The sequence below is a fragment of the Alligator sinensis genome, unplaced genomic scaffold (assembly GCF_000455745.1).
Source record: "Alligator sinensis unplaced genomic scaffold, ASM45574v1 scaffold810_1, whole genome shotgun sequence".
Taxonomy (NCBI): Eukaryota; Metazoa; Chordata; order Crocodylia; family Alligatoridae; genus Alligator; species Alligator sinensis.
The window spans coordinates 4,600-16,239 of NW_005842691.1; the positions used below are offsets into that span (position 1 = coordinate 4,600).

General features: G+C 40.2%; 1 protein-coding gene across 1 annotated transcript in view; it reads left to right on the forward strand.

The window, feature by feature from the left end:
• MBD5 (methyl-CpG binding domain protein 5) overlaps window positions 1–11,640 on the forward strand; it is a gene marked incomplete at its 5' end in the record, with an annotated part of 36,562 nt that overhangs the window by 459 nt on the left and 24,463 nt on the right. Inside the window, 3 exon segments of the mRNA XM_025215972.1 lie at window positions 1–712; window positions 2,352–2,563; window positions 4,011–5,219. The exon segment at window positions 1–712 is cut by the window's left edge and continues 30 nt beyond it. Of these exon segments, the coding sequence (XP_025071757.1) occupies window positions 1–712; window positions 2,352–2,563; window positions 4,011–5,219 (2,133 nt within the window).

Here is an 11,640-nt window from a genome sequence, read left to right on the forward strand (position 1 = left end):
GCAGGAGAAGGCAAGTCTGAGGTCAACCTCAACCCTTTAGGTTTTCTCAACCCGAATGTAAATGCTGCTTTAGCGTTTCTCTCCAGTGACATGGATGGACAGGTATTACAACCTGTTCATTTTCAGCTTCTAGCAGCCCTGCTTCAGAACCAAGCCCAAGCAGCTGCCATGCTTCCCCTACCATCTTTCAATTTGACCATCTCAGATTTGTTGCAACAACAGCAAAATAACACTTTACCCTCAGTAGTACAGATGACAGCCCCACCAGACCATTTGCCAAGCAATCAGTCAGACAGCAACAGAGCTGAGACCCTTTTAACCAACCCCCTGGGGAACCCTATGCCAAGCTTTTCAGGTACTGATACTACTTCCAACCCCCTGCTCCTCCCAGCTGTCACTGGGGCCTCAGGATTAATGGCCTTGAATCCCCAGCTGGTGGGAGGTGTCCTGAACTCTGCATCGGGCAACACAGCTAATCATCCAGAGGTTTCCATAGCAACCTCCTCCCAGGCAACCACTACCACAACCACTACATCATCAGCAGTGGCAGCACTGTCTGTCTCAACACTTGGTGGGACAGCAGTGGTGTCAATGGCAGAAACATTGCTGAACATATCTAATAATGCTGGGAATGCATCTGGTCCAGCTAAACTCAACAGTAACTCTGTGGTGCCACAGCTACTTAACCCTCTACTGGGGACAGGTCTACTTGGTAAGTTAAATTTTTTCACAGATTTAAAAAAAAAGAAAGAAAACTGGTTCGGGGGGAGTTTCTGATTCTAGTTTCTATTTTTAAAGATTCCATTTCATCATACTATTTCTAAAAGTTTTTTGTATGTCATAGCTTGTTTAACATTTATAGAGAAAAACAAATAGTTTTGCACGAAATTTTAAGTAGTTTTTTTTTTTTTTAATCAGCAAATGTTTGGGGACATAATTTTATCTTCCATTCCCTAATTCTGATGCCACCTAAAGCTACTTCACACATTAAAATTCAGTCAGACAATTGGTTTCCTGTTCTTTTTCAAGTAAAAAAAAAAAGTGCAGGTGCGTGTTTGGGATGCAGTATTTTATTCCAAATGTATGTGGCATCACAGGGTTTGTATGAGTAGCTGTGCAATAGATGAAAAATGGCCAAGTGCATTTTTCCATCTGCATCAAAAATATGTCAAAACTATAGCACACCTCCTATAAAGTAGTACATAAAGCACTCCAGGAAAATCCTTGCACAAGTTCAGTAAAGTAGGTTTCCCTTCTAGCCCTTTACAGTATGTTTATGTAGTCATACTTCAGTGTTTTTCAGTTCTGCTTATAGCTTAGAAAACAAGAGTATCACACTTAACGAGCACCTACAGAATAAAAAAATTATAAAACTTAGCTGTTCTCCTCTGCCTTTATTCCCTTGACCAATTTACCCAGAATGTTGATAGATTTTGTGGTGTTGTATGTTTGGACAATCAGTATACCAGTAGAAGTAATAAAGTAATGCCATAGAGCTGAAAAGTATTGTAATTTAGTTGCTTAAGTTACAAAATTGTTGCTGTGAACTTAGCCCTATTTTTTGTGAACCTACAATAGACATTTAATTTAATTGTTATTAAATTAGGATTAATTTTCTGTCTGAAATAATATCTTTATTGATTATCATTCCACATGTAGAATGTCCAGTTAACTCAAAAAAATCAAACTAGATCAACTTTACTAGTCTTTTATTTAGGGTATTTTATTAGTAGTAATTTAATGGGGTCAGGTTTAGTAAAGTGTTTATATTCTCAATTGTGATTTTGTTATTTTCTATTAAATTTATATAGTGACCTTATGTGATAGATAATTCAGATTTTCTAAGACTATTTTTGCTTTTTACTAGATTTTTGTATCATCTGAGTCTAGGAAAGGGACAACTAATAGAGATAGTTTGCATATTTTTGCATTCAAGAAACCCTGTACATCCAAGTCCAACTGTAGCATCGTGGTTATTGGAAGTGTTCTCCTTTCTGGTACGGTATAAAGCAGTTGCTCTATAAAAACTAAGAATAAAATTCTAAGAAACCAAACTGCTAAAGCTTATTCTGCTGTATGTGACTGTATCACTCCTGAGGAAAAAAATAGTCATGTCAGAATCCTTTACAAAGAGTCCACGTAGATATTACAAGTAAAAGGAATGTGTTGAAGAAGTGAAGAAATTAAGTAGTAGGAGACATGTCCCTTGAGGAACAGATTTCAGGCAGAAGTTTTGTTACACAGAAAGTTTCAACAGTTGCTTACCATTCATTTAAAACATGCCTCAAGGAAGCTGTCATTACTTCTTGAAAACTCTGCTGACTTATATTTCCATGTGTTTGGATTTGCAGGTGACATGTCATCAATAAACACTACTCTGAATAACCATCAACTGACTCATCTCCAGTCACTGTTAAACAACAATCAGATGTTTCCTTCAAATCAGCAGCAACAGCAGCTTCTCCAAGGGTATCAGAATATCCAGGGATTTCAAGGGCAGCCCCCAATTCCTGGACCAGCTAGCAACCCAAACCCCATGGCATGTCTGTTTCAGAATTTTCAGGTAGAAAGCAAAATGAAATTGCTACTAAGTGTATGTAAAAATTCTCAGTAAGTAAAATTGTGTTCTCCACATTCTGCTTTTTTTTTGTTGGGGGCAGGGAAGGTGGGAACAGATGTTAAAAAAAAAATCCAAAAACAATCTCTTTGCAGCTTGTTACCCTAATGTATTGGCATTTTACAAATCAGGCCCCCTGTTACATTTATGTCCCTCCCCTTCCCCCCCTCAAAAAACCAATTGGATAAATGTGAGTTCAAGTGTTAACCTGACAGAAGGACAGGGAAATTTTCAACTAAGTTAAGTACAAAAATTAGTATTATAGTGCTGCAAACCTCAGAACATGAAGGCTGCAGAAATGCATGTTATAGTGCCAGGAAAGCTTTTATCCTTTAAGAAGGAAAAACAAAAGTACATCATTTTGTCAGTCTGGACAATTAGATGTTTCCATGCAAAATTGTTGTCCTCTATCTATAGGCACTTAACGTATTTTAAACATGTGCATTATATTGGCCATATCTTTGTGTGTTCTCTTTTGAGTCCTAAATCATATAAATATTTAAAGAAACCATTGCACATATTTTGTCTTCACTAGGTAAGTGTTCTTGTCTCCATAGACTGCACTAGAATTAATATTGTGTATTATCATAGTTTGCTGTGTATGTGACAGATTGCAAATATAAAAGACAGAATTCCTCAAAATCTAACTTGCTATACATTCTGCCATGACATAGACGATGCATGGAATTAGAGCCTCAAAGCAAAGTATTGTAGATATGATTATTGAGGTATTAAAGTAGGGAGACTTACCAAAGGAAGAATATAAGAAGGGAAAGGTAGCAACTTGCATACGAGGAATAAGAAGGAATTCCAGGCAAAATATAGTAGTCTGCAACAAAAGAAATGCATAGTAAAGGATGTGTGGAGACAAAGAGGGTTTATGAAGCTTATAGGTAAATAGACTAAGGGGAATACAAGGAAATAAATCTGAGTACAAAAGCAGAAGTGTGCAAGTAGTTGCTTAGGACACTGAAAGTGAGCGTAAGGATCTTGGACTTCAAACAGAAAAAGAAAGGAAACCAGTGAAAGGGTTTTAAGAGGGGAAGTGGAAATTGAGCCACAGGAACAAGATCATTCTGAAAGTAGTCATCTAAAGTACTATGTGTTGATTCAAAGGTCTGTTTCTTGAAATAAGAAACAGCATGAAAGCTAGTCTTGTGTGCATTTAATGCTTTATGTTTTGAGTTACCTTCTTATTTTCTGATTTTTTTTTTCAGTCAGTCTGAATCCTTTTCATTAGTGTATAACTAAGGCAAAGTTACTATCATTTATGTGTAAACAAATAGTCATTGTGGTTGCCAAGATAGTTCCTGAATGAAATGAAATATATCTTCTGCAATGAAGCATCAAAAACCCCATCATTTTTTATATATTTTGTTCTTATGTTTTTAAGGTGAGAATGCAGGAAGATGCTGCCCTCCTAAACAAGCGAATGATCACTCAAATGGGGATGACACCAATTCCTGAGACTTCCAACACTACACTTCCTCCTTTTCAAGAAACGTCTTGTGATCTGCAGCAAAGAACTGAACCACCTCTAGGACAACAAGCAAAGGATAACCTCAACGTAGCTGCTCAGGGTGATACTTCGGTGGATGCTATCTACAAAGCAGTTGTTGATGCTGCAAGCAAAGGAATGCAAGTAGTAATCACCACCGCAGTTAGCAGTACAACACAAATGAGTCCCATTCCAGCTCTGAGTGCCATGAGTGCCTTCACAGCCTCAATTGGTGACCCATTAAACCTTTCTAGTGCTGTCAGTGCAGTTATCCATGGAAGAAACATTAGCGTTTCTGATCATGAAGGTAGGATAAGAAACACTAGAGGAACGAGAATACTGAAGAATTCAGAACATAGTAAAAATTTAACTGAAGGGGCTGTATTTGAGTATTACAAAGCAACAACTTGCAACACACCCAAAAAACAGTGGGAAGGGGAGCAAAGCCCTGGAGGTGAGATAAATAGATGGAAGTGTGATGAATTTTTAGATCATTCAGCTCATATCCACAGCAGTCCTTCTCATGAAAGGCCCAATAACATTTCCACACTGCCATTATTACAAGGTGAGCAGCATCAGATACTGTTGCCACAGCGAAACTGTCAAACTGATAAAATATTGGAGGAGAATTTCAGGTATAACAATTACAAGAGAACTATGATGAGTTTTAAGGAGAGACTGGAGAACACTGTGGAACGATGTGCACACATAAATGGAAATAGGCCTCAACAAAGTAGAGGGTTTGGAGAGTTGCTGAACACTTCTAAACAAGACCTAGTCCTGGAGGAGCAATCTCCAAGTTCCTCAAATAGTTTGGAAAGTTCTCTAGTTAAAGACTATATCCATTATAATGGAGATTTTAATGCCAAAAGCATTAATGGGTGTGTGCCTAGCCCTTCAGATGCTAAAAGCATCAGTAGTGAAGATGATCTAAGGAATCCAGATTCCCCTTCTTCAAATGAGCTGATACATTATAGGCCGAGGACGTTTAACGTTGGCGACTTGGTCTGGGGCCAAATCAAAGGACTGACTTCATGGCCTGGAAAATTAGTAAGAGAAGAAGAAGTTCACAATTCATGTCAACAAAACACTGAGGAGGGGAAGGTATATACATGTGCATCCACACATACATACATGCATAATCAGTTTTATTGTTATCTAGTATTTATTTTTCATCTATGTTTCTTATTTAAATTACAAATTGCAGCTTTAATGCATTTTCATCCCAGTGTTAGGAGGTGGACTTACCAGAACCACTTTATTCAGTAGGAATGTTATTCCATACTGTGAATTTTATACAAATGGTCCATGGAAACACATTAGACAGCATTCTGGCTTGATTGTATCTTGCCAAGTCATTTTTCACCTAAGACTTGTCACACAAGAAATATTTTGCCTTAACACGAAACAGTTTAATTCGCTGTTTTTAGCCACATGAGTTTTTCAGACACGTTTAAAGAGATTGGTTTAGTGAGTGAAGACTATGTTGGATTTAAAAATGGCAGAAACTGCAAAAAGTAAAACTGATGTGCTTAGTATGAGAAATTTGCAATAAGTTAAAACTGTTGCAGCTAGTTTGTTGCAGAAAATATGTAACAATGATGGCATTAATAGTACAAAATCAAAGATCTGGCCCGACTGATTAAATGTTTTTAGTTTGCTTTTTTGTACAGTAGTCTAATGTCTCCCACTGGCAAGCGTACTTTTGGCAGGAAATTCACTGAAGCCGTCCTTACCAGGAGTGATCAGTTTATTTTATTAATGAAATTATTTCAATCCTTATTTTCGATTATTTGTAGAACAGTTTTTTCTGAGTCCTCATAAATACAAAAGTATTTCATACATTAAATACATAATGAAATGTTTTTAAAAGAATGTTCAGCAAGTAATAGAGCTATTTTTTTAAGTAAACTGAAGGCAAAACCTAGCTGGAGGATCAATAATTTCTTAAATAAAGAAAGGAATCCATCCAAAATGGTAGTATTTATAAAAAGCCTGGAAGAAACTATACATTTTGGATGGTTTCTTCTCTTCATATAAAAAATCTTTCTTCCATCTCCCTGCCTCATTTACTGTATTTAGACACAGTGAACAATTATATTTACTTGTTAATTAATGCTACTGCTAGTAGGATTTCTATGATAAAGCTTGATTGGATTTTTCCCCTCAGACAGTCCAATATAACTATGTTATGAAACTGTGCTGTAAATTATCCAAGGTAATGTATTTGGGCTAGAATGGTTTCAAGCAGAATTTGACAGAGCCTTAATCTGCTTGTTCAGGTGGTTTGTTCATTATCTCTGTTCTCTGTTTGTTCATTATCTCTATTTAAAGGTGTGCATGCAACTTTTTCTGAACCAGAAGATGCCTTTTAATCAACTTGGTTTAATAACATTTCCATGAATAAGGATTTTTTTTCAGTTGCAAGGTTAAATTCCAAAATTACTAGTCACTTTTTAAAATTTAGGCCTTAATTTTTAAATATGAGCATCTGCTTCCTGCTGCAGAGCAGCAAACCAAAAAAAGGAGGAAACCCATGTAAAATGAAGACAAGAGTATGGTATTTTGTATCATGATTCTGCTGTCAGACAACACCTCTCTGAACTAAAAATGTAATGCGTTTCTTAAAATGCCATGTGTCATCAGTTCCAAATATTTATTTGGAAAGTTACAAAATGAATACATTTCATAGGAGTGATTTAATAATTTTAACAAATGAAGCTGTATACCCTTCACAAATATCAAAAAATCTTATTTGCATTCCTTAACAACTGTTGAGTTTGTAAGCTAAATTTTATCTACCAAGCCCTTAATTTGGTTTTGAAATAGGTCTTATTGCTTTTGTTTTGTGTTTTCTGGTGCAAATTGTAATATTTCTAGCACAATATCACATTAATTGGCATGACATTGAATATATGCTGGTGCACAAATGTATTGAAAGTTGTATATATTTCTGATTGCCTTCCAAATTGTTAATATAGAAGTAAATATTTTGTTGCTCTCAAGACGCTGTGGAAGCAACTGATGTCCTCAGCAAGAGAGACATTGTGCATCAGGAAGCGCTGTGGTAACTGAACAGCTTTGCAATTAAAAGTCCCTCCACTTTCAGAAATATATTGTCTAATTTAACTTTTCCCAAACAGAAAGATGGAGTGATTAACTAGTATAAGGATAGAGTTTGAGACAGAATAGTGGGAAGCCAGGGCAACATGAAAGATTAGAAGGGAGGAGTTAAAAATGGCATACTTACTGTTTCTATTCAAGTTGAACATGGAGAACTCTCATATTTATAATTGTAACCCTCATGCATCTATATGCCTGTTTAGCCAATATTTCTGTAGGCTTCTGCACAGCTACATTTCTTAAATATGGTAGTTTTGTGTGAAGCCAGAGAAAGTCAACTCACCTTGCATTGTGTAAGATCTTCAGCACCTGAGGGTCCCAAGAAATCCCAGGAGGGTGGAATTCTTAATGTAGTTCCCTGTTCATAATTTTGAAATTGCTGTTGTTCCGGGAACTAACTTAAGAAGCCTTTGAAGTATTTATAATTTTGAAAGGTTAAGTATCCCACACTTTGACTAAGTACAGACAGTCAAAAAGCCTGAGGCAGAATGAATTCAATCTAGGCAACTTCCTCTAAATTGGAAAGGTTGAACCAAAAACCAGCCGAACTGACATTCAATTGGGAAAGGTAGGAGGAGGCCTGCACTGACCCAGGCCAGTAGGCAGGGGGTGATAGAGCACATCTCCCAGCCTGCTGGCTAGTAGAGCTGTGCAAAATTTCAGCAGCCGTTTCATTTTAGAGCTGTTTCGAGCCATTTCGGTGCCCAAAACACTGAATCCGAATTGAAACGGAAAGCTCCGAAACATCTCCAAAATGAAACAAGGCACCCAAAATGTTTTGGAAGACCTCAGCGTGGATCTCTGCTCTCTGCAGAACCAGGTTGTGGGGCAAGGCACTGCTGGTCCACAGAGAGCAGAGATCTGGGGCAGCGTGGGCAGCAGTGGCGAGGAGATCCCCAATGCAGATCTCTGCTCCCTGCAGAGCCGAGTCGCGTGGCAGGGACCAGCAGGCTTGCTCACCACTCTGTGCTGCTTCTCTGCCCCACGACCTGGCATGACAGGGATCAAAGATCTGCGCGGGGGTCTCCTTGCCTGCATGGAGGGCAGTGGCCCTCCCCCACACGAGCCACCCACAGCCCCATCCTGCTCCCTGCTGGGGCCCCAAGCCCAGCCTGCCTGGGCAGTAGGGCTGTGCAAAGCTTGCAGCCCATTTGAAACAGATTCAGCCAAAATTAAACAGGACGGAGATCTGAAACACTGAAACGAATCACTGTCCTCCAAAACAGTCGAATCCAAAACCAAATTGAAACAGCTGTTTTGCACAGCCCTACTGGCTATTGCCAACTCATCCAAGTGTCCCCCCAACAGGGGGTTAAAGAGCCCCCTGTCTGGGTGCTGGCTCACTCTGGGGGAGCCCCCCCAGGAGGCTCCCTCCAGCCCAGGCAGCCCTGGGGAGCGGAGGGGAATTCCCACCTCCCCCTTCCCAGCTGCTGATCACTTCAGGCTTGCCACGGGAGGGAGAAAAAAGGAGTCCTCCTGGCTGGGTGCTGGCCCATGCATCCTAGCATAGGGGCACCAAGGAGCCCATGCCTTGAAGGGCTTCCCCCCACCCCAGCACAGGGTCCCACAGCCTGGGGCAGCCCCAGGGAGCTGAGAGCAGTTCTTTCCCTCCCAAACCCCACAGCTGCTTGCCTCAGCCCCTGCAAGTCTCGGGGATAGCCCTGAGCAGCCTCGGTGTGGAGGGAAATCCCCTGCACTAGTTTTGCCACAGACTCACAGCAGCGTAGGCAAAACCAGCTGCAGAGGAGCGGAAGAATTTCCCTCCACTCCCTGAGGCTGCCTGAGACTCGCAGGGCCTGAGGCAAAGCTCTGGGCTTTGGGAGGGGACACATTCCCCTTGGCTCCCTGGGGCTGCCCTGGGCTTGGAGGCCCTTGCTGGGCTGCAGGGGCAGGCACCCAGCCTAGAGGACCTCTTCTCCCTCCCTCCTGTGGCAACCACTGAACCAATCAGCAGCTTGGAAGGGGGAGGGGGAAGGGCTGCCGAGGGTCGAAAAGCCCCCACCGCAGAGGCTTTTCCTCCCCTCACATGGTGTTTAGACCCTGGCTAGAGGGTCTGGGGGTCCATTCCTCTGTCCCCCTCCCCTCCCCCTCCCCTATGGGCTGATAGACACAGGCAGGAAGCAGGTCAAGGAGCAGAGGGGCAAAGGCAGTCCCTGCTCCACTGGAGCAGATGGCACAGCCCAGGGCTGCACGGCACCCTGGACTGGTGGGAGACGGTGAGTTAACTTCAGCCAGGAAGGGGCCCGGGACAGGATTTCCATAAACCAGTTTGACCTAAATCACTTAAGTCTGATACTATATCCAGCCAGGTTCATCTTAAACTGGTTTTGACCATTTTGAAAGTGGTTTATGTACACTTGAACTTCGGTTCTGGTACAGGTTTAAACCAATTTTCGATCACTTAAGCCAGTTTATGCGTAACTTCTTTCCCTTGCCTATGGCATAAGTTCGCTGTGCTGCAGGGTTCTGTTACACATTGTATATTGTCTATAACATAGCAAGTGCTTCTTTGGTTTTATTACAGTTTCACAAAAATTTGACACTTTCAGAGGAGTTTACATGGAGTATTAGGCTTTTTTCATCTCTTGTTTCTATTTATACAGCCACTGGAATCTTTTTTTATTAATATTCTTCCTTCCCTTCAAAGGGAAGTAGTATTGACCTCAAGATTTTGGTTTGGTACTGAATACTTAGTTTTGAGCAGTTGGTCATATGAGTTGAATATTAAAGGAAGTGCAGCGGTAGCACCAAAATCTTCCAAAGGAAAAATCAGGGAAGGACTGTGTTGATACATTAGTAGGTCATTATGGCTTACTTAGGTTATCTAGGTTTTTGAGGGGGGGTTTTATTTTAAAAGGAAGAAAGGAGCTTAAACTACCAGCCCAGGTAGGCTATTGCTAATAGTAAAACTTGAGAAGTTTCATTCTTTTTTTCTCCTTTGTCTCAAACCCAGTAAAGCTTGGTGCAAGAGTGAAGGAACACATACAACCAGTAGTGGGAGAGAGTGCTTTTTACTAAACTATTAAACAAGAGTGGCAGTGAATAATATCAAAGAAAATCTTTTCTAGATCTAAGCAGTAATGATGATTTTGAGAGCAGGAAGGTAAGAACAAAACAGCTGGGAAGATTTAAAATCTGTAAGAATGCAGAACAATCCCCCTTTCTCCACCTTTTGGAAAAGTTGTAAACAAACCAGCCAAATGTTACTGGCTTGAAGAAATTTAGATTGGCATTTCAGATGTTGCTGTTCCTATAGGATGCATGCTGTTAACAATCATGGGACTTGTTTCTAGGGTTTTGGTTGAAATTTAATATTTTCAACCTGAGTTTGATCTGTCCAGAATGTCATCAACAACATAGTTGTTTGGGATGGAACAGATCATCTGTGAGGTGGCATAAAGAGAGATGCAACGGTGTTTCAAAATTTAAGTAATTCTCCAGGTGTCCCTGCATGGTGCCATGATAATAGTCAGCTTGGTCCTGCTTGGTGGTTAAAAATTGAAGATTACTTTCAGTGTCTTACCATATTTGCTTGAATACCACCACACCTTTTTTCCCCAAAATGATCCCTCCAAAATTGGGGTGCATGTCTTAAGTAGGAAAACTGATTTTCTTCACTGGAATAGAAGCATGGAGATGCTGTGTTTATAACAGCTGTCAAAATAGATGCTGCTTTTTTCAGGGCCAACAAGCAGCAGGGGTGGAGTCCAGTTTTAACTTTCTCGCAGCTGCTGCTGAATTGGCAATACTTTTTGGCTGAGCAGCAACTATTCTATTTATTGATAGTGTGGCCAGATCCATCCCAGGTTGGAAATATTAAACTTCAGCCAAAACTATGTAAAAAGTCTTACCGCTATTTACCAGATGCATCCTGTAGGAGCAGTGATGTCTGAATATTTGGCTGAGCAGCCAAAAGCTGGTGCCACTGTTACCTGAAACAGCCATTGAGCTGAGTGAGCTGCTGCATGCATTCAGCTCTTGGCCACAAGTCTAAACAAATCTCTTTTTCCTGTATACTGTCTTCTAAAAACAGGGTGAGTGTCTTAGCTGGGGGCATGTAGTATGCAAGATAATACTGTAATCAGACTATTTGGTTTCTCTTGGTGCTAAGTTTTATAATGCCACTGTATTGGACCTTTGTTGGAAATTCAGTTTAGAATATCATAAAAGCATAAACACATCTGATTGTTATCAAGTCTTCATAAATTCTTTTCCATAGATAGGAGATTAAGACCTGGTTTTTCAGAGGCAGAGCTCCCACAGTTTTCTTTGAAGTCAGTAAATATTGCTTCTCGGTGCTTCTGAAAATTAGCCTCATAGTTCACAAATTTTACTAATTTATTGTAAATGGATATTTCAGTGGATGGTGCATGATACCATTAATTTTCTTTTCCCACCACAC